The sequence below is a fragment of the Peromyscus maniculatus genome, chromosome 1, assembly GCF_049852395.1.
Source record: "Peromyscus maniculatus bairdii isolate BWxNUB_F1_BW_parent chromosome 1, HU_Pman_BW_mat_3.1, whole genome shotgun sequence".
In the NCBI taxonomy this organism is placed as follows: Eukaryota; Metazoa; Chordata; class Mammalia; order Rodentia; family Cricetidae; genus Peromyscus; species Peromyscus maniculatus.
Window position 1 is genome coordinate 50,613,547 of NC_134852.1, and position 22,431 is coordinate 50,635,977.

At 54.4% G+C, this 22,431-nt stretch overlaps 1 protein-coding gene across 4 annotated transcripts; it reads left to right on the forward strand.

The window, feature by feature from the left end:
• Window positions 1–5,292: 5,292 nt before the first annotated feature.
• Window positions 5,293–20,250, forward strand: Kctd15 (potassium channel tetramerization domain containing 15). Of its 4 annotated transcripts, none has more exons than XM_006984999.4 (7): window positions 5,293–5,438; window positions 6,955–7,053; window positions 8,635–8,736; window positions 9,358–9,533; window positions 14,694–14,838; window positions 17,437–17,742; window positions 18,845–20,250. In XM_006984999.4, exons 3-7 carry the CDS (start codon window positions 8,662–8,664, stop codon window positions 19,001–19,003), a joined length of 861 nt encoding a protein of 286 aa, XP_006985061.1. In that variant the 5' UTR covers window positions 5,293–5,438; window positions 6,955–7,053; window positions 8,635–8,661; the 3' UTR covers window positions 19,004–20,250. The 4 variants fall into 4 exon arrangements, with proteins under 4 accessions (XP_006985061.1, XP_006985062.1, XP_006985063.1 ...); XM_006985000.4 differs by having other exon boundaries at window positions 6,958–7,053; XM_006985001.4 differs by lacking the exon at window positions 5,293–5,438 and adding an exon at window positions 6,361–6,704 and having other exon boundaries at window positions 6,958–7,053.
• The last annotated feature ends 2,181 nt before the right edge of the window (window positions 20,251–22,431 follow it).

The window sequence follows — 22,431 nt, forward strand, 5'->3', positions numbered from 1 at the left end:
CTAGCAGCCCCATCCCCCATGCCTGGAGGCATTGCTGGGAGCTACTCCAGGCTCCACTGAGGCAGTTCCCTAGAGAGGTGTGAGCCTTGAGAGGAGCCCAGGTGGCGGCCTGGGGCCAGTGGCCTGGTTTGGTTGCCTGGAAGTAGCCACATTCTGCCTGTCCACCCACCCCCACCTCTGAGCATCATCACCGGAGGGTGTAGGTGAAAGGCCTGTTAAGCCATCTCTGTCTTGGACTCGAGGAACTTCTTTAGAATTAAATATGATCCTGGGCTCGGTGAAGCACGCCTTTAATCCTAGCACATCGGAGGCAGGTGGATTTCTGTAGCTTGGTCTACAAAGGGAATCCCAGGCCAGCCAAAGCTACATTAAGAGACCCTGCCCTGCCCCCCCCCCACACACACACACAAAATGTTCAAATTGTATGTATAGACACACATCTGACTTGCTTTTTAAATTTTTACTTCATGTGCATTGGTGTTTTGCCTGTGTGTATATCTGTGTGAGGTGTCAGAAGCCCTGGAACTGGAGTTACAGACAGCTGTGAATTGCCATGTGGATTCTGGGAACTGAACCTGGGTCCTCTGGAAGAGCAGACAGTGCTCTTAACTGCTGAGCCCTCTCTCCAGCCCCTGACTTACTTTTAGTGTTTTTAAATTACGTGTATATGTGTATGTGGGGGAAGTACATACATCGGAGGGCTCGTGGCCCCAAGAGTCCAGTAGAAGGTGTTCATTTCCTTAGGTGTCAAACTCCCAAGCCGTCCCTCCAGCCCTAAAGTTTTCAATATTCCCTAAGACAGGGCTTCATTATGCAGCCCAAGCTGGCTTCAACCCCCTGGTAGTTGAGGCATGTGCCACTGTGCTGGGCGTGGGCAAGGGTCCTGGAAACACCTCACAAACTGTCTGGGCTCTAAGCCTGAACACAAAGCCTATCTCCTTTGCCTTTCCCCAGGCCCAGTCCATCTTGGCCCAATGTTCAGTTCACTCTCAAGGAAATCTCCGAGCCAGGAGATAAGTCTGATTGTTCAAAGTCTGTTGGCATGAAACCCAGTTTGGGGCAGTAGGGTGTGGCGGGGGAGGCCGTGGGGCCAGTAAGATAATTTCCCTTCTGTCTAACCGTGTCTAGGTAGGTGTGAAGCTTTTGTGTTTCGGCATTTTTGTTTGGCATTTTGTCTTATGTAGCCCAGCCTAGCCTCAAATCTATGATGTAGCCAAGGCTGGCCTTATGATGTAGCCAAGGCTGGCCTTGAACTCTTGATCATCCTACCTCTGCCTCCGAAGTGCTGAAATTACAAATATGGGTTGCCACACCTAGCATATTGGAGACGGGAGCCCAGGCTAGCCTTAAATTCTTGATCCTTCTGCCTCTACTTCCCCAGTGCTGGGATTGCAGACATGGGCCACCAGCTCATTATCTCGGTCTCCATTTTCATTGCTCACATTGGTCTCCAAGTTCTCTAGAATCTTCTAAAGAAAATTCAAGCCAGGCAGTGGTGGCACACGCCTTTAATCCCAGCACTCTGGAGGCAGAGGCAGGCGGATCTCTGAGTTCAAGGCCAGCCTGGTTTATATAGTGAGTTCCAACACAACCAGGGCTACACAGAGAAACCCTGTCTCAAAAAAAAAACCAAAATAAAAATAAAAAAAAGTTTAAAGAAAAAAATTCAGGGGTCTACAAGGTGGAGTTGGGGCCAAATGAAGATCAATCTGTGAGCGCTGGGCCAGCCTGCATACCTGTTCCTCCTTCCACCAGGATGAAGGACCCTCAGTCTATCCATCTGTCGATCCAGTCCTAACAATCCTCAGGATCCACCTCCCTCAGGCCCCTGAGTGCTGGGATTACAGGCTTGCTTGCGCCCCAACACTTCACTAGTTGGATTTGCACCCTGCCGATAACAGGACTCCCCTGGCTGGTGCTCTGTGTGGAAACTTAAAGGGGGAATCAAAGCAGAGGACAGATCTGCCTTGCTCTGCAGACTGTGGAGACTTCAGCACTAGTCAAATCTAAATGACACAAGTTCTGCTTGGATTCACCCAGTTTCATCTCTTGGATTGTAGTCATGAAAGACAGAGTCCACAAGATGTCCCAAAGTGTTTCCAGTCCTGACTATACACCCTCGATCTACCAATGTACCCCTATTGCAGTAAATCCCACAGATCACTAAGCACCTGTCATGGGCTGTCTGCTTCTCCAGGTGTACGAGGTGGCTGACATTTAGCTAGCAACTTAAAAACATGCTTATTTTGTTTTAGATTATGTATTGGGGAAGCGGGGCATGTACAGGTGCCCTTAGAGGCCAGAAGAAGGGAGTTACAGGCAGTTGTAAGCTGCCACGTGGGTGCTGGGAACTGAACTCCTGTCCTCCGCAAGAGCAGCATATGGACCTAACTGCAGAGCTGTCTCCCCAGCCACTGAGCCAGGAACTTGTTACACTGGAAAGAAACTACGACCTAAGCTAATGCTCCTTAATGAGACACACACGGAGTTCAGCATTTCACTAAAAGGACTGGAGTATGGAAACAGAGCATCAAGGAAATAAAGGTCCTTCAAAATGGTCAGCCCCTGCTCTGATTAAATTGTGCATTTTTAATATAGTTGGTATCAAGTGAAACTTAAAAAAAAAAACATGTGGGAATTTAAAATAAAATGAAGCCTGCTATTTTTCGGGGTCAGCAGTACCATGGTGAGATGTGTCTCTTAAACAATGACACTTGCTATCTCTGGAGTTCTGTGAATACTTTTGAAGTGTCATATTAAAACCAATCTCGTGGCCTTGAGGCAAAGGGAAGCAATTAGTCGTGGAGTTGTGAATAAATAAAACTCCATTTATACACCCGTCCTTGACATGTGCCTTGTGAATCTTAGAAACTTCATCTAGAGGGAAAAGGAATGCTAAATCATGAATACCGGTCCTGATCACATTGCCATGTGGCTTCCTAAAACAGTTGAGTTAACGCCAATCTTTTGAGTTTGAATTTATATGTATGTATTCACCGGTACTGAACACAAAACAAAGACACAGCCACTCAGGTGAGGAGATGTGAGGGGTGCCGGGGGCCACTAGGGCCATGACAAATAGTTTTCAGAGGGTCCTTGGTCCTCACGTAAGCTTAGCGTACTTTCCTCCTCACTCTCCCCTCTTCAAAGACATGGGAAAGTTCTATTCCTGAAGCTGAGGGCCTTCGCTCTCCAGCCAGCTCCCGGGAGGACTCCAGACAGGGAGGAGTAAGGTCCTTGCAAAGTTGTTTTCACGTTGTTGTAGGGGTCAGCTTCTTCAACACTGGGGGATTTGGCTGTTTCTAAGCTCCACTACTGTCCAAAGATCGGGGAGGCCAGCCACAGAACCGAGCTGACCGTCCAGCTGGGGATCTGGACCTGCTCTGACGCTAGCTAGCCGCAAGAGTAGCACTGTTTGAAGCCAAGCTAGCAGCTAGAAGCCCAAGGGGTTCCAGAGCGTGAGAAGCAAATGTGGGCAGCCATGGCCCCCACAGCTCAGATCCCTGACCTACTTCCCGGGCCCCTTTCTGTTCTTGGAGCAGTTTAAAATCCATAAATTAAGGAAATTAACTGATGAGGCCCGCGGCATCTTTGTAAGCTATTTAAATCTATAAATTTACAACATCTTCTGCATATATCAAGTAATTGAACTAACTGCGGGGATGTAACTTTAATGAGAAAATTTCCCCCTTCTCCAGTAGTTTGAGATAATAAGTAAGTAAGTAAATAAATAAATAAATAAATAAATCCCTCAGGAGGAAAGTTTCCTATTCCCGCAAGTTACAGACGCGCGGTCGGGATGCTTTCTTGGCACTAGAGGTCCCCTGAATCAGGGGAGACTGGATCCTCTCCCTCCCCCCACATCATCTTTCCACAGTGCTCGGGTCTGGCCTCGAGAGCACCCCCAGGAGTTTGGCCAGTAGAGGGCGCCCAGGCCCGGCCGGAGCCAGTGAAGGGGACCGGGGCGCCGCTCCCAGCCGGAGCGCACCCGCCTTCCTAACCGAAAGCCTGGCTTTGGCCCGGGTGTCCCGGGAACCAGGCGGGGGCGCAGTATGGGCAAGGCGCACCGGCCACGATCTGTTTCCTAGGAGCCGGGAAATGGTCGAGGAGGAACGGGCGGGGGCGCAAGGGAAGGAGGAGAAGGAGGAAGGGGCAGCGGGGAGCAGCTAGGGGCGTCCTGGGCGCAGGCCCCGCGCCGCAGGGACCTTTGGCCGCCGCCGTCTCCATCGCGCCGCGCTCGTTCAGGAAATGGCGCGAGTGGCCCCGGGCGACCGGCCGGGTGCCCCGCGCCCCTCCCCCGCGGTGGTCACCGCGTGTCCGCAGACGTCACGGGCGGCGCTGCTCCCCGGGAGAGGGGTAGCCGGGGCCGAGACCCCGGGAAAGAGGGAGGGAGAGAGGGAGGTAAGCCGCCTGGCAGCCCAGTTTCTCTCCCCTCCCCACACCAAGTCCCGCCCTCAGCCCCGGGGCGCCGCGGCGGCGGCTGCTTCTCTCCTCTTTGTAACCGAGGAGTCGAGAAATGTGAGAAACGTGCCCTGTGTTACTTATTTGGGAGTCGAAAATTTATGCCCAGCTGAAAGCGCCCGGGGAAATATTACATCAGATGAAATGACAATGATTAAAATCAGCCTCTCCCCCGCCCCCTCCCCGAGCCCGGAGGAGGCCCGGGCGCCGCGTGGCCGGACGGCGGGGGGCTGGGGCGCAGAGGGCGCGGGGCCCGGGCGCAGCGCTCCCGGAAGGGTCCTGGCCGAGCCCCCCGGCACCCAGGCACCGGCCTCCAGGAACCACGGGTGGGGATCGTGAGGTGGAAAGGAAGTGGTAGTGGTGGGGGAACGGTGCATTTTTGTCGCCGAGCGCGGCAGGCGCGGGCGCGCGGAGCTAATTGCGACTCTAATCCTCTGCCCCGAGGCGCAGCTGAGCCCGGAGCCAGGAGTCGCCCGCGCGCGCCTGCTCGCGCTCGCCGCGCCGGGGTAATTTGGAACCGGATCGCTGCCCTTTGCAATCCGGGCTGGGCCGCGGCGAGGCGCACAGGCTACCGGCTGGGTTTGGGGGGCTGTTTTTTTTTTTTTTTTCCCCCAGCCATCGGGGGAGGCCGCTGGAGAGAGAGGGAGGAGAGGTGGTGGGAGCGGCGGGAGGGCAGCCGAAGAGCGGCGCGAAGAGGAGGCGGCGGCGGCCGCGGCGAGGAGGGAGGAGGCGAGGGGAGGGCGGGGAGGGGAGGCCCCGGCGCGGCGCGCCGCGAGGGGCCGCGCGGAGCGGGGGCCGGGGCGGGAGGGGTGGGTGGGGGGAGGGTTGGGGGCGAGAGAGAAAGTAACTCCAGGACGAGACCGGAGCGACCCGCGCGCATCGAGCACTAGGCGACGAGGCTGCGCCGGGCGCCCGACACCGGCGGCTGCGGGGGGCGGGGGCTGCGCCGGAGCCCGATCCGCCGCTCCGGCTCCAAGGTAAGCAAGCCCAGCGCGGGCGGCCACCGCTCAGCGCCGCACACCCCTGGTTCCCAAAGTGGCAGCAATGCCGAGAAAGTCACTCGGCCCGGGGCCGGGACCTGGGCTGGGAGTTGGGGTGGGGGGGCAGGCTGCTTTGTCCCTCTGCTGAGCGCAGGGGCTGGCGGCGTGGGGGCGCCCAGCACAAAGGCCTGGCGCGCACGGGGCGGGGGGTGCCCACGTGGGCTGGTCCTGGCCGCGGGTGGACCCTCCCCACTCTGCCCGGCTCGGATCTTCCTGCCGCGCGGTGTATGCGTCCAGGTCCTCCGCACTCTGGTTCCAATACCAGCTGGAGTGACCTGCAGAGCCGGTGACTTTCCTGAGTCTGAAACCGGCTCCATGTAGCTTGGATTTCGGGTTGGCGCCCAAATCGGAGAAAAGAAAAAAAAGTCTCTAACGGGACAGATGTGCGTCCTCTGACGCCCACCCCACGAGTCCCATGCTAGACGCACTGGTGGTGGTCCCAAGACCGGACCTCGGCCTCCATCTCTCCGCTGCCCACACGCACCCCTTGACCTGGATGCGGACACCCTCATTCTCCCACTCCGCGCTACTGTAGCGCCTCTCTGCCCTCCCTCTAGAAACCCCGGGCTGCAGGAAGATAAAACCTTCAAGTTTTCACTCCGTGTCTCAAATGTGCATGAAGGAATTTAACTGCACGAGTGAATAACAGCATTAGTTTCAATTAATTTTTTTAAATCCCGGCAACAATAAACTTTGAGAACAAAAGCGCTTTTACGTCCTTAATTAGACGAGCTTCCCATCTGTGGTCTTGAAGTGTCTGCCTCTTGATTTAACTTTGTCCCCGCCCCCACGGTACTCCCACCCCTTCCTCGCTGGGCCCTTAGGGTACCTTGGCCACCCCGCCCCGCGGGGCCGGAGGTTCGGCCCAGCCGGCTCCTGTAGCCCCGAAGTTCACACGGGCCGGCGGGCTCTGCGGCGGGGCTGTCGCGCACCAGGTGGCCCGCCGCGTTCCTCCCAGTCCACCCCCTGGACAGTCCTGCAGGCCCCTGGCACTGTCGCTCCGGGCAGGCGCCCAGGGCGGAGAGCTGAAGGGAACTCAGAGGCGCCTTCTGTTTACCTTTTATGGTTAAAATAACAGCTTAGCAAAGAAGCGACTTCACGAAGAAGCGATTTAGTGAAATCTCAAGCTGCCGCAGCTCAGCCAGTTTAATCACCCCCAGAGAGCTGAACAACTGCGAGCACAATGGGACACAAAATCATTTTGTGTGTAAATGAGCGTGGCATTCTGCTCACTTCCCTCTGCTCAGGCGGGCGGGGCTCGGCTGCGGGTGGGCGCGGGACCGGGGTCTCCCACCACAGCTTGGAGAAGCGGGTCAATGCTGGGCCAGTTTGCAAACCGCCGAGGTCCCTGCAACAGGCGGCTTGGCCAAGCCTCAGCCGCGTCTGGGTCGTGGTGTTTGGTGCAGTGAACTTGTGTCTCCTATCAAATTCACTTTTGTGCTTGTGATCTCAGCAGCGGTCTCGGGAGAAGGGTCGTGGTCCGCCGCAGATGCGTTTGTCGGAGGGAGCAGAGGAGATTCGGGTCAAGGCGTAAGGCCTGGGGCTTCCAATGGTGAGTTTCTGGTTTGTGCTGTGGGAAACACGCTCGCTCGGGCAGCTTGGGAGATTGGGTGCTTGATGCTACTTGTCACTTACGAGTTGGGCCCCGGTAGTGGGGAAAACATGGTGCTTTGGTGGAATTTGGGTGGGAATTCCTTCTAGTTCTATTGACCCTTAGTGCATCTTCCCTCATCCCCACCCCCTCCCAGGGCTGGATAAGCCATCGGGTCTGTTTTGGTTTCTCATAAGCTTCCTCGAGATAAGTGACCTGGAATGCCCAAAACAGGGGACTGGACAGCCACCCGCCCCCTGGGGACAGAACACCTTCCCTTCACCCCAGTTTAGGTCAGAGAACTTCCCAGGGCACTGGGGGTAGAGAACAAATCGTAGGAGGGGAGGAGCCTTTCTTACATTTGAGGGTTTGAGTCCAGTGTTTTATCATTGGATGCCGAATTTTAAGGTATAGATCCGGAAGAGAGGGTCTAATTAATAGAAAACCCAGGATACCATGTAGTTGGCCTGTAAGAGTTAAATATATGTCAGAGAAGTCTAGGTTATGTTTGTGGAAACCCCCTCCCGTGTGTGTGTGTGTGTGTGTGTGTGTGTGTGTGTGTGTGTGTGTGTGTGTGTGTGTGTGTCCCTATCTCCCTTTGAGACCGCCCAAGCCAGTGGAAGTGGTAGCTAGAAGCCAGAAACCTGCGCTTTTCCACCCTCTGCGAGGGTCCCATAAAAAGCCCCTGGGGGAGCTTCTGGGGACTGAGGCACAGTTTTATTTCAGGTGTCTGTGGCACATAGGAAAGTCTCTGAGTAGCTCTGGGGAGGAGGGGAGAAAGCCCATTTGCTGATTGCTGTCTGGCCTGCTCTGAATGCCTCAAGGGCCCGTGATCCTGAGGGGGTCTGGAATACATTAGGCTCCGGCAGGGCAGCACCATTCCAGGGGTCTGTGGAGAAGCAGGGAGGTGCGGAGTAGGCAAACAAAGACAGGTTCTGTCGGCTTTGGGAGCTCTAGGTGATTGGTGGCTTCCCCAGTGACTCGTCCGCATCTCTGTGCCCAGGCTTCTTACCAAAGAGGTGTCCTATCCAAACTGCATCTTAACTGGGTGGTAAGAGGTCCTGGGCTCCCCAGTCAGCTGAGGGGAGCTGCATTCCCCCAAGGTTCTCTCCACTGATGCAAGAGGAGACACGCTTGATAACACGGCTCTAACTCAAAATACCAAAGAAATCAGATTTGTTCTGAAACATTGCAGGGCAATAATGGCGAGCATATGTTTTAGGCTGTCATTAGCCGAATTAGCAGACATGGAGCTGCCTAGAAAACGTGTGTGAGTGAGTGAGTGAGTGTGTGTGTGTGTGTGTGTGTGTGTGTGAGAGAGAGAGAGAGAGAGAGAGAGAGAGAGAGAGAGAGAGAGAGAGAGAGAGAGAGACAGGCAGAGAGGCTATAGCCTGGAGGTCTGCTTTGGGGTATAGAGTGTTGGGAGGGCTTCCTGGGGTATATGGGATCCCAGACAGCATCTTTGTGAAAAGCACTGACCCCAGGGAAGATCCAGTGCCCATGGCTCCTGAAGGATAAGCCCCCTGTCACTGCTTCCCACAGATACTCTGGGCAGGGATGGAAGCCTAGATGCCTCACCGCAAGGAGCGGCCGAGCGGGTCCTCGCTTAACGCACACGGCAGCAGCGGCGGCGGCGCCACAGCGGTGAGCTTGCAGGGTGGGCTGGGTCAGCCCCTCGGCCCTCTGCTCTTTTCTAGGGAACCTGCTCACTAGCTGCCGGTCTTCTGGGACCCAGCACTTAGGAGATAGATATCGACTGACTGTACGATTATGTATTTTTTTTTAAACGAAAATGCTCTTAATTTGATGTGAAATTTACTACATGTATAAAGCTTGGCGCCTTAGGTGCTGAGGAAGTCACTAATTTAGAGGTGTCTCGTTACTGAGACAAACTTGCAAAAAACCCCTGAATCCCAATTCACAAATTGGTGATTCGTTTGTCAGGGGATATTTCACATCTAACACATAAGCCCGCGACCTTTAATTAGAATTTTGCAGTTTGTTTTATGCCCCTGGAGGCTGACACCTTGAAAAAAATTTTTTTTCTTGATTTCTTATTGCTAATAAGCATCCTTCTCCCCACCCCCCCACCCCCAGTACTTTGAAGAAAATGATGCAAATACACTTAATTACAGTGGTGGCCGTAATTTGTCAGCTGAATATGTGATCAGGCACAAGCAGCAGTGATCTGATTAAATCTGTGATCACATTCGAAATAAAGGGAGGTTTAGCAACCCTTGTTTTTCCATTTATTTCTATCTCTAGGAGGGAGGAAATATGTCCCGGCTGTCACTTACCCGGTCGCCCGTGTCTCCCCTGGCTGCCCAGGGGATTCCACTGCCAGCTCAGCTCACCAAAGCCAACGCACCTGTGCACATCGATGTGGGCGGTCACATGTATACCAGCAGCTTGGCCACACTCACCAAGTACCCCGACTCCAGGTAAGAGCTCCACTGCCAGGGTCAGGCCTGTGGTGCAGACCCCGGGCATTCACAGCGTACTGCACCCAGGCCAGTCGCTCCTCCTGATGATGATGCTCCTGATGGTTTGAGAGATGGCTTGTTTGTTGAAGACCACATCTGACTGGGGCTTTTGACCCTGAACTAGTAGCCTTTGTGGTATAACATGGAGTTCCTGACCTTAAAGGGCCAGTCCCACATGAGCCTGGCCAGCAGCTGGCTGGTGAGTCTCACAGAGTGACACTCAGGAGTCAGGTGTGGGTGGACATGTTTCCCATGGGAAAAGGCACGGAGCGCCAGCTGCGGTTATACCCTCCTTTGTTTAGGTGGTCACAGTTTGACCCTGAGTGCTAGGAACAATCTTTCCTTTTGGAGATGGAGGGTGTAGCAATGAGTTAGAGACTGCAGGACAGTCGGGAGTCTTTTTAACAGTGGCTGAGCATGAGTTTAACACCTTGTAATGTATGGAACTATCTGTGACCAAGGACCCTGACTGGGGACTTTCAGACCCCTCCCTGGAGGGACGGACCCTTAGCAGCATGATGCTGAGTGCCGCCAACTTGCTTGCTCTTACTTCTCGTGGATTTACTTCCCAAGGACACACCTGGGCCTGGCAGCTGGTGGCAAGACTAGTGGGGGGGGGGGGGGGCTGTGTCTCTGTGAGCATCTCCTACAGGTGACACTGTGCAGCTTGCTGGGCCCACGCTGCTTGCTCCCGGCACAGCAGCAAGCACCATCGGCCGGTGGGAGGGCAGCCTGTCAGGCATCACCACTCTTTTATACATTTAAAATAAGAAGAGAATTAATTAATCCCCTAGACACTGAGGGCTCATCACCAGGGTGGATGCTCAGAGCCGAGAGGGTTTCAGTGCACAGAGACAGAACCCTCGTCGTTACAGGACTGCCCCTGGAGAAGGGGATGCAGGAAGTAGATTTTGTGTCTGGTCCAGACAGTGGCAACACAGACTAGGCATGAGGTCCTTATGAACTTGGAGCTTGGGCAGGGCAGGAGCCATGAGGCTGTACAGTGCGTTGGTCCTTATGAACTTGGAGCTTGGGCAGGGCAGGGCCGTGAAGCTGTGTAGTACACTGGTCCTTATGAACTTGGAGCTTGGGCAGGGCTGGGGCCGTGAGGCTGTGTAGTGCATTGGTCCTTATGAACTTGGAGCTTGGGCAGGGCAGGAGCTGTGAGGCTGTGTAGTGCACTGGTCCTTATGAACTTGGAGCTTGGGCAGGGCTGGGGCCGTGAGGCTGTGTAGTACACTGGTCCTTATGAACTTGGAGCTTGGGCAGGGCAGGAGCCATGAGGCTGTGTAGTGCATTGGTCCTTATGAACTTGGAGCTTGGGCAGGGCAGGAGCCGTGAGGCTGTGTAGTGCACTGGTCCTTATGAACTTGGAGCTTGGGCAGGGCAGGGCCGTGAAGCTGTATAGAACATCGGCCACGTGCCTGCTTGCAGAGCCCTGTCGAGACTCCGAGATGAATTCCGTTCATCTCAGTTCTGCCTTCTGCGGCATTCCTCAGTTGTGTGAGATACATCAACCCTTAATCGACTGATGGTGTTTGTGAGTGAGATTCGTAAAAATCTTTGCCCACAAAGACTCTTGGCAGGGTGTTTTCTGAAACCCGACATTGGCCTTCCTGCAGCCATCTCTCCCCAGGCCTGGTGGGCAGGGAGAGAGCTCTCTTCACTTTTGTCTCCAGTGGCTTGTGGGGACTGAGGAGCGTTTCCCCGTCCCTGTCCCAGGGTGTCGCTTGCCAAGCTTATCGACTTGCTGTGCAGGGAGGCGTGTTTTCTCTCTGGGGAGCTGAGGACTTGGACCTGTGATGTGGCCTGTGGGACCCTCCACTGCCTGGGTATGCCCAGAGGGGATTCTTTACCAGAGCTGAGCTCAGGGTGCATCTGTCCTTCTGCCTAGATAATCCTGGTTCAGCAGAGCTGTTCGCTAGGCCTGAGGATGAGGCCTAGAGCAAAGACTAACGTGACCTATGAGACAGTGAAGGCAGTGGGTCACGGAGAGCTACAGAGCTATTGTGTGTGGAAGATGCCCCTTCAGATCCCCTCGTTTTTAAAAAGTGGATTATTGCAGTCCTGGAAGAGATGATTGGGCAGGTGGAGACGGAGAATTGGCGATTGCTGAGGTCGCCCTTGGAGGCAGCTCCAGATGCCAACAGTGTCCCCTCCCACCCCGCCCCCCGGGAAGCACCGCAAGAGTCGGGGACCCTGGCCTCCTGACTCTGAGCTCATGGCATTGCACCCCCGCCTCGGCTGTTGGTTGATCTGGCCCCTGTGGGCATGGTGCTTGATGCCTCCTCTGGTTCAGCCTGAGCACATGGGCTGAGGTTGAGTGGTCTGGTGGTCTGCCTCTCCCCGTGCCCTACCCACTGGGTGTCACTTAGCGGCATGTGAGGGTGGCCGGGAGCTTTGGAACTAATACCATTGCGCACTAACCCTTCCAGGCAGCCAGAGTGGGCACTTTAAAAGGACAGCTAAGAGGAAGATGAAGTCAGTATGATGGTGCCTTTATAATCAGGGCACGTGGCTGGATAGTGCAGGTCCCAGCCACCAAAGTGAGTGCACCAGCTTATTTCACAGAGGACCTGCGAAGTCGCACCCTCAGAGACCTGGTATAGGGATGCTTCCCACAGGGACATATGGAGCCACCGACAGAACTCAGGAGGTCACATGGGAGCTTGCTCATGAGGCCCTGTGAAGTGATAGGTGTTTCCTGGTGGTCACTGTGCCCCACATCCACTGTAAGGCTTGGTTGCTAGGGCCATGAAGGGCCTCTGTCTTAAGAGGAGGTATCCTGCGCCCATTAGTCCCAGAACAGACACTGAACCATGGAAAGATCTAGAACCTGCTTGTCTTGGCTCAGTAGACAGCCTAGAACCCTGCCAGCCTTGGACTGTGGGTGGACTGGGAATCCTCTAGACCGACAGGACACTCCGGAGCCTCCGCCAACTCCGACGTCAGAGCAGCTTGGCACCTAGCCAGACCCAGCATTTTGCTTGCTACACAGAACATTTGAACTCAGCCTGGGGAGGGTGGAAAGAGTTCCCAGGAAGGCTGAGGTGTCGAATTTGCTGGCTCACCTGTGCACATGCCTCTGCCCTCTTCCTTGCTGGAGCCTGGTGTGGACCCTCAGCTATCTGCCCTAGCACTGGATATCGTGGCTTAGTCACGTCTATATCCAGGGATTTTGGGTGCCCCCCTCCCCATCCCTACCCCACAGCTAAATGTTCAAGTTTTGCAGGGCCAGGTCTCAAATGAGCTATGGAACTCACAGGGGTGTCCAGCGGGGTCACCAGGCACTGGAATCCTGAATTACTGACTCGTCAGGGTGGCCTGCATTCAGGGGAGCTAGTGTCAAGAGTCTCATGTACCCCCTCCAGAGAGAGAGAGCCAGACACAGCCGCCTGGGTGTGGGCCCTCGCCTCTGCCCTTCCCTGTGTCCTGGGGAGGACATTGTCACCAGCAGCCTCTGGAACCCTAAGGAGTTATATTTGCCAGTCGTACCTCTGGTTCTTCAAGCTCAGGCCTCCACACCTCTAACCCACAGGTTCTGGCCTGCTCACTCCCACCTGCCAGGCAGCCTTACCCTTTATACTGCCCGCCTGGGACAGGCTGGGCTGTGTCCCGTCCCCAGAATGAGAACAAGTGATTACATGGCCCCCAGAACTTAGGGCTATGTGGATTGGGGGTACCTAAGAAGGGCATGGGGGCTCTGAGCTCTCAGCTCTGGCAGCAGGCATGCTCTGGGTACACATGGCTGTGACTGGGAGTGGCTGACTTGGACTAAGCAGGGAGTGGGTGGCAGGAGCGACAGGACAGAGAGGATTCTTGGAAGGGGCAGGGTGGTTGGTGCAGGTGTGAAGCGGCTAGGGCCCCAGCTTGTGCAGGCCAAGCCAAGAAGTCCCCCTAATCCCTAATTCCCTGTTCTCCAAGGCTTTTTTTTTTTTTTTTTGAGACAGGGTTTCTCTGTGTAGCCTTGGCTGTCCTGGAACTCACTCTATAGACCAGGCTGGCCTTGAACTCACAGAGATCCACCTGCCTCTGCCTCCCGAGGGCTGGGATTAAAGGTGTGTGCCACCACCGCCCAGCCTCCAAGACTTTCTTAGGAACAACTCTCCCAGGATCAAAGTCAGCCGGCTGCTGAAGGACACTGCCCACCTCCCTTCTGCTCCCAAGAGTTCTGAGCTGACCCAACCCACTTTGGGGCTTCTGATTGTCTAGCTTAGCCTTTGAGATCTGCAGAGCAGTTAGTTAGCCAGGCCAGACTCTGCCACTGTGTGCATTAGGGAGGTACTAGCCGGGGCTTCAGGGGCTCCCCCAAGTCCTCCCACAGGCCCTGTGTCTGAGGCACTCTCCTAGGCACCTCTCTTCCAATCCCAGCCTCTCACCAGATGGCACGTGCTGTGATATATATGGATACCTGTCCAGAGCCTAGACCGCATGCTCACGCGCTTTGGGGGTAGTCCACATGCAGACACACACTCCCTCTTGTCCGTGGCTCTTTATGTGAGCAGTTATGGGACACTTGAGACTTCGTATCTCTGAGTCACTTGTGTTAGCTGGTGAGTGTCACTGCCTGAGACTGTGATCCTGTGCCTGTTGTCTGAGTGTGCTGTTATCTGATGTTGGTTGGTGTGGCTTGGGTGTGTGTCCCCAGAGACTTGGCTGGTTGACAGACATTTAGCAGGTGTGTGGCTGGGAGCTGGAGTGCCGGGTGGTCAACGCATGTTTTCTGGGCACATCTTTCTGTCGTGTGTGTGTGTGTGTGTGTGTGTGTGTGTGTGTGTGTTCAGCTCAGACCAGCTGGTTTATGTGGCTGTCTGTGTCTTGCTGTGGTTGTCTAGGTTGCCTGTAATCTGTGTCAGTGGGCCATCAGACAGAGCTGGGTTTGTCCCTTAGCTGCCTATAGCTCGTGAATGTGGCTGGAGTATGTGACATGGCTGCCCTAGTGTTTGTGTGGAGGTATCTGTCTGCCTCACGTGTATGTGCTGACAGTTGTCAGGACTGGCAAGGTCTCTAAGGGTGAGCTCTTGCTGCTCCAGCTGAGTGAGCTCTGAGGGCTGGGGGTGGGGGGCAGGTGATCTCAGCCCTCCCCTCCCCATATCCCATCTTGCCCGTCTCTCCCAGAATAAGCCGCCTCTTCAACGGCACGGAGCCCATTGTCCTAGACAGTCTCAAGCAACATTATTTCATCGACCGGGATGGGGAGATTTTCCGCTACATCCTGAGTTTCCTGCGGACGTCAAAACTGCTGCTTCCAGATGACTTCAAGGTAAGTCCGCAGCCGGCGGCACCCTTGCCCTGCCTGTGTCATGGCATTACACAGGGGACGCTGTGACTTAATAAATGGACCCACAGTTGTCATGGCAACCACAAAAAGTTAACCGATGAAGCCGAGGGCTAAATCAGTTTTTCTAAACTCATTTTGCTTTCTCACATCTTCAGCGTATTTATCAGGGTGTAACAACAATTAAGCTTTGGCACTTACCCCAGGTTAGTTAGCTGTGCTTAAGGACTGCTGTGCATTGGGAGAGAGGAGTTAGAGGTCCGTGTGTCTGTTCCTTGTTGGCAATTTGGAATGGAGAAAACCCCTAAGAGCCAGGTGGTCACCCTTTAAACAGACATTACTCCCAGGACTCGGGATGAGCTGTGTTAGGTGGCTGATCTGGTTCCCGTGGTCCTGCCTCAGTGCTGAGCCCCTCTGAAGTCCTGGCAATCATGGAGGAAGGAAACCCAGGCCTGGCTGTTGCTGGCAAATGTCTCAGTCTCTGTGCTTCCTTGCTTTGGGGCTTCCTGCGGAGACCACTGTACCAGCAGCCCCGGGGCCCTGTCTCATCCAGCCTGCTTACTCAGTGGCAGCAACTGAATTTGATCTGAAAATAGAGCTACACCGAAGGAAGAAAATGATCGAGAAAATAGAGGATGAGTCTCAAATACGTGGGGCCAGTGCTTCAGAAGTGGTTGTGGTGGATCCCACCAGGCACACACTTCATTCCAGGCCTTCCAAGACAGAGGCAGGGGGGTTGCTGAAAGTTCTAGGCTAACTTGGCCTACAGAGTAAGACACTATCTTAAAAAAAAAAAAAAAGTCAGCAGGAGTGAACACGCATGCCTTTAACCTCAGCACTCGGGAGGTAAAGGCTGGCTAGTCTTTGAGTTCCAGGTCAGCCAGGGATTCATAGTGAGACCACATCTCAAAACAAATAAACAAAATAGAGCGCTAGTCAAATGATGGGGAAACCTGACCCGGATGGGTTGGAAGGAAAGTGTTGAGCTAGGAGGTGAAGGATGAGGGTAGGAAGAGAGGTGTGAGGACCCTGGTGAGGGTCTGGGATGGCACTGGAGGGAAAGTCTGGGGCTTTGTGCACCCGGGAGGGGAGGCCGCCGGTGATGCCTGGCTCTCGGTGGGTAGCTCCGCACTTGGCACAGCTGAGAGTTGGGAAGAATGACCAGGTTTGCAAACTAGGAGGGACCACACCAGCCCTGATGTAGAGATGCAGGGAACAGGCTCGTTACTAGCTAGGCCAGTGTGTTTCTGGGTTTGCTGGGAGTCGGGGAGAGTGGCATTGAGGGAGAGGGTGCAGTCTGTGAGTGTGGCTTACTGTGTCAGGAGGTGCCAGAGGGTGTGCCCAGCTCACACCTGCAGCCCTGAGTCAGTGAGTGAAAGTCTACGCATGGAACATTCTAGGCTTGGGGAAAGAGTTGGCATAAAGGTGTCAGATAAAACTCTAGAAGCTGGTGAGAGCTGGGAGAACAGAGACCTGGGGTGGAGCCCCAGGGAGTCTTTTATGGAAAGCAGGCAGGGTCACAGCTCACGGTGGGCCCAGGTGATGGGATTCTAGGCCTTTGGAGCCTTCGGGGCGGGCTGTGCTGAGGGCTGACCGCCCTTGCTTTCCCCTGGTTCCCTCAGTCACCACCTATGATCTGAGCCCCACTGAGTGGCGTGAGTCATGGGAAGAGGCCACTCGAGAATTGGTGACCACAGGGCTAGTGGCAGGGTCTGAGGTGACGGTTCTTGTGAGTGGGCTGCTTGGCGAGCACCTTGTCCCGGGACCTTCCTTCCCAGGGACCTTGTCATATTCTCCACCTGCTTGGGCAGGGACAGGCACTCACCCGATCTTTGCCCTTTCATCTCACTCTGCCTCTCAGGGTCCAGTGCTTATATTCATTGTAAAGAGGGGAAGCTGGCTGGGGGAGGGTCAGTATCAGGTTCATAGGCCTTGTGGCTGATGGGTGACCAGGCTGAAATGCATTCCATGAAGGTCTGCGTGGGAGCTGGGCAAGGGCACAATGCCCTAGGTCCAGGGTGGATTTCCAGGAAGGCAGCACAAACCCAGACCCCACCCTCTAGTTTAGCTTCCAGCTTGCTCTTTCCTTTCCTCCCTCCCTTTCCCCTTCCTTTTGTTTTTGGTTTTTTTTTTTTTTTTTTTTTTTTTTTTTTTTTTTTTTTTTTGGTTTTTCTAGGCAGGGTTTCTCTGTGTAGTTTGGAGCCTGTTCTAGAACTCATTCTGTAGATCAGGCTGGCCTTGAACTCACAGAGATCCTCTTACCTCTGCCTCCCGAGTGCTGGGATTAAAGGTGTGCGCACCAGCAGCAGCTTCCAGCTCTGTCTGTGCCACTTCTGTTTGTCCTCCAGTTGAAGGTCCGGGAGGAGTCTCACCAGGTGCGCCCCGGTCTGCTCTTAGATTCTTGGTGTTTGGGGCATTGGAGTCTTCGGTCACCTCTACAGTGGAAATGACGCCCATCCTAGTCCACGCTGTGACCTGGGGGTTAAGATCTCTGTGAAGAGGGAGAGGACCCCACTGGGGACAGGATGAGCCACCCAGACGGCACGGCCTCCTGCTTCCCTGACGCAGTGTGCTTGTTCGCAGGACTTCAACCTGCTGTATGAGGAGGCCCGCTACTACCAGCTGCAGCCCATGGTCCGTGAGCTGGAGCGCTGGCAGCAGGAACAAGAGCAGCGACGCCGGAGCCGGGCCTGCGACTGCCTGGTGGTGCGAGTCACCCCCGACCTGGGCGAACGCATCGCCCTCAGCGGCGAGAAGGCCCTCATCGAGGAGGTCTTCCCCGAGACGGGGGATGTCATGTGCAATTCTGTCAACGCTGGCTGGAACCAGGACCCCACGCACGTCATCCGTTTCCCTCTCAATGGCTACTGTCGACTCAACTCTGTGCAGGTGAGGGCCGTGGGTGCCCCCCAGGGGCCCCAGGACGCAGAGAGAGATGGAGGGAGACACGGCCCCAGAACGGAATGGACGAACCCCCCGTACAGAAAAGGCAACAATGTGCCGATGCATAATTTATGCCTTGCTCATAATTAAATGATGGTGCCTGGGGGATGGACTTAAAAAAATTGATCTGTACTTTTCTTTTTCCCCTAAAAGGATGTTCTATAAAAAAAAAGAAAAGAAAAAAAGGCCCAGAGTATTTTCAACGGAACATGCTTCATTTAACATGCAGAGGCTGACTTTGGATTCAAATTAAACCCAGGCACCAGGAAAGGCAGGGAGCCTTCCCATGAGGCTGGCCCTGGGGCCACTGGCAGGCGGCAGCTGCCTCAAGCGCTTCTTTCTTTTGAGACAGGATCTTCTGTGTAACCCAGACCTGGTGCACACCTCAGCCCCTCCTGCCTCAGCTCCCTGTTTCTGAGAGCTTTTTCCTGACTCACAGACACTTAGATTTGGGGGTTAGGACAGAAAGGACCCTTTGGGGAAAGCCCCTCACTTCCTGCAGGCTCTGGACACAGATGTAAGACCTGCCCCCACCTTCCCAGAGACATAGACCCAGGAGGCCAAGTAGGCCTCCAGAGACTCTCACACCGAAAGGACTCCCCCTCTTTCCCTCCACCTAGAACTCTTAGAGCTGATGAGCCCTCAGGCCTCAAACCATCTGGGACTCAGCTCCAGGAAGCAGGTGGCTACCCTGAGGCTAGGGGGCGGGGGCTTTCCATTATTGGAGCAGGAGATTGAGAGAAGGGGTGCCTGGGGCCGTGTGTGTGTGGAGATGGGGTAGGGCACACTCTAGATAACAGGGAAGGGACCCAAAAGCCCCCTTTGCTCCCCTAGTTCCTGGCTATCCACCCCTGAGAGCTGGAAGGAGCAGCCTGGGTGGGAGAGCACAGCCACCCTGGTTGGATAAGTTGAGGGGCCCCCGGACCTGACTGCACCTGCCCTTCGTAGGGCAGGACCCAACTGCTTGCTTTGCCTGGCACCCACCTGCCCGCGTGGCCAAGCAAGCTCCGGCAGCCGGCACTGCTGACCCCTTTTTCTTCCCCTGCAGGTCCTGGAAAGGCTGTTCCAGAGGGGGTTCAGCGTGGCTGCATCCTGCGGGGGTGGTGTGGACTCCTCCCAGTTCAGCGAGTATGTGCTTTGCCGGGAGGAGCGGCGACCGCAGCCCACCCCAACTGCTGTCCGGATAAAACAAGAACCCCTGGACTAGGCCCTGCCTCAGGGCCCACCTGAGACCCCCTCAGTCCTGGGGCAACCCCAGAGACATGGAAATAGTGCTGAGGAGTCCTGCCTCTTTGTGCTTCACCCTGGCACAAGACTGAGGGTGGGAATAGCAGCCGATTGAGGGGTACCAGAGGCATCCCCATGGGAGGACTGTTGATGTGACCCAGAGATACTGTGGTGCGACGATGCTGCCAGCCTCCAGCCCTTCTGCTCCTCAGTCTGGTACAGCGTCCTCTGCTGGCTCACTTCAGAGCAGCTGTTTATTCTTCTCCACGCTTGGTGGACGTCGCAGGCCTCCTCTCATTGGAGATGGCTTATTTTTCTACAGTATTTAAAACACAGCTGTCGCTGCACAGGTCGGTAAGGCCAACAAGGACCGCCGCCGCTGTTTTTACCTGGTGCTCAGTTCTCAGTCCAACGTTCAGCAAGCCTTGCAAAGGATGGGCTGCCTGCATTCAGGCCCAGGTGCCTGCTGAGCTGGGGCTGTGGGGACAGATGTGACAGTGGGGTGCTGCCAGAGATGGAGCGGGCCCCCAGGGGCAGGGCGGCTGGGAGGAGGAGGGCTGTGGGGGCTAAGTGACTGTGACTTTTATCTGAGACACTCTGCTGCCCCCTGCCTCCCAGGCTGTACTTGGTGCACACCTGACCTGCTAATGCCCAGGAGCTTCCAATCCCAACTGACTGTGCTCACATCTGGGTTCTTGGAGAAGTCTCCACCCATCCAGTCAGCATGGGGCCACAGCTTATCTCAGGAATGGACCCTTCTACCAAGGGACCCATCTGTCACCATCAATCTCTGGGTCCCCAGCTCAGGGAGCCACCCTCTGCCCCAGCTCCAGTTTTCCCACACTCATCTGCACATCAAGTTTTGATTAAATGTACTAAACTAGCCTGTCAGTAAGGTACAGACCCAAGCTTACCCAGTGCTCTTAGCCCCACATTCCAACAAGGACTGGCCCTGAGAGGTCCTCACAGACCTGCTGTCTCCCAGACGACAGGCCCAAAAGATGGACACCCTGGCCTTGTCACATCTCCCCTAGCTCCTCCCAAGTGGAGGGACTGCAGAGAACTGATGGATGGGGTGCCCTGGCCGGCTCCCCGTTTGTGTATAATGCCTGTAGACTTGTATATGACTCCTTTAATATTGTAAAGATGCTGATGTACAATTGTTTTGTGTTTGTGTAAACACATTGCGTTCGTGGTTCATGCCATAAAGAACGCTACAAAGCAAAAGACTGAGGCTCCGTCCTGAGTAAAAGTTGCAGGTTCCCACACGTGACTGGGGGGGGAGGGGGCAGTTTCCTTCCCAGGTTCAAATTGAGGAAGGAGCAGCCGTCGGTGGGAGGTGCATGGTCACAGCCTTGCTGTTGCTTATTGCGTTAGGGTGTTTTAGTTACTTATGGGTCCCCCTGGGCCACACAGATTCTGCATTCTGATTCTTAGCCCCTAACCAGATGCAAAACAGGTTTCTGAGGGGTTTGAGACCAGACTTTGGGGTTTGGGGTTTTCTGGTATTTAGTTGGAGCTAAGCTGATGTTCCTCCTCCGCCCCATCTTTTTTTTACTTAGGAGAACTTACTGTGTATCCGGGCTGGCCTAGAACTCACTGTGTACTCCAGACTCGCCTGAGAGCCCCAAATCCTAAGACGGCAGCTTTTTGCTACGTCCAGCTCGTTCTCTTTAAACCCCGACACACAATGGTAGGAGAAGGTGACACAGAATGTCTCAGGCCAGCCAAGGGGCAGAGGCTAAGCAACCAGCATGCAAACTGGATTCCATTATGTCCCTTCCCAGGGAAAGAGTCTGAACATGTCACACAGGCCTCTAATTTTAATGAGCTTTTTAAATTTTTACTCAAATCCCTGTATGGTCAAACCCACGAGGACCCATTTTATGTGCTTGCCCAGGGCCACCAGCCTCCATCTGCCTTGGAGCTTGGGAGTACAGGCCAGCACCTTCAGTCTGAGGCCGCAGAGACGCCATCCCAGCATACAGGCTAATTTGCTGGACAAACTTGTTAGGCTTCTCTGCTTAGCAACATGCCTACAGCTGGCACATCTGCATTTTGGCATCAGGCAGGCCTCTGAGAGGAGGAAACGGGTTGTATTTGTTGCAAGGAAGTCTTGTGGAAACACCTAATGCTGTGTTTACGGATTTTTTCCCTGGCATAATAGCTGGTGTGGGTCCTAACGGGTAGAGATTCTCTAGTACTTTCAGACACTCCTTTTGTGCAAGAAGCCTTGCACGGCAGGGCATGGTGGGCATTCCTGAAATCCCAGCAGTTGGAAGGTGGAGGCAGGAAGATCAGGAGTTCAAGACCACCCTCTGCTACCTAGTCAAGAAGTGTAATTTTACACAGGCCTGTAACTCTAGCTACTTGGGAGCCTAGGGCAGGAGGATTCCAAGTTCAAGGCCAACCCAGGCAACTTAGTAAGACCCTGTCTTAAAGGTAAAAGAGGGCTGGGTGTGCCCCAGGCCCTAGGTTCAATCCTACCTCCTTCCTCCCTCCTCAAACAAAATAACACATCAGTTTTACAATTGAAGAGTTTCTGAATTTGCAGGGAAGTACTGTGCTCCCATGGTGATCTTGTCATAATCATCTTCCTGCCAGGCGGTGGTGGTGCACACCTTTAATCTCAGCATTCGGGAAGCAGAGGCAGGTGAATCTAGCCTGGTCTACGGAATGAGTTCCAGGATAGCCAGAGCTGTTATATAAAAAACCTCTGTCTTGAAAAACCAAAAAAAAAAAAAAAAAAAAGGAAAGGAAAAAATTCATCTTCCTGATGATCAACATGCACCCTTTCCTTAAAGCACAAAGCGGACGTCTTACATCTTTCCATGAAATACCAGCACTATTTTTACCGCTCTGTAAACTTCAGAACTAATCATTCTTTTTTTTTTTTTTTTTTTTTTTTTTTTTTTGGTTTTTCGAGACAGGGTTTCTCTGTGTAGCTTTGCGCCTTTCCTGGAACTCACTTGGTAGCCCAGGCTGGCCTCGAACTCACAAAGATCCGCCTGCCTCTGCCTCCCGAGTGCTGGGATTAAAGGCGTGCGCCACCACCGCCCGGCAGAACTAATCATTCTTCATAAGCAAATGGACAGAGAGAGCTGGGACAGCGCTGCCTCCCAGACCCCTGCCAGTCTAGTGCCAGGGAAAGCTGCCGAAGGTGGCCCCGCCCCTGTCCCGTTCATGAGCTCAAAGCCACTTCACAACATTAATGATATCTTTTGGAAAGTGTGGGATTTTTCTTAAAAGCTATTGATTGTGTTCCCTAGAAACAAAAAAGGGTATTTTGTAAGTGACAACCGCAATGCATGTTTTCAGCACTCCGAGGCAGCTGTTAGAAGACTCGGGTTCCGCAGAACCTTGAATACAGATTCCGTGTTCAAATGCCGGGATTCCTGACCTGAGGAT

What these genes read in the sequence shown, in the direction of transcription:
- Kctd15 (XM_006984999.4), top strand. Translation starts at nt 8,662, where the DNA reads ATGCCTCACCGCAAGGAGCGGCCGAGCGGGTCCTCGCTTAACGCACAC. An exon ending in ACCAAGTACCCCGACTCCAG is followed by an intron (nt 9,534 to 14,693) that starts GTAAGAGCTCCA and finishes CGTCTCTCCCAG; the next exon opens with AATAAGCCGCCTCTTCAACG. An exon ending in GTCGACTCAACTCTGTGCAG is followed by an intron (nt 17,743 to 18,844) that starts GTGAGGGCCGTG and finishes CTTCCCCTGCAG; the next exon opens with GTCCTGGAAAGGCTGTTCCA.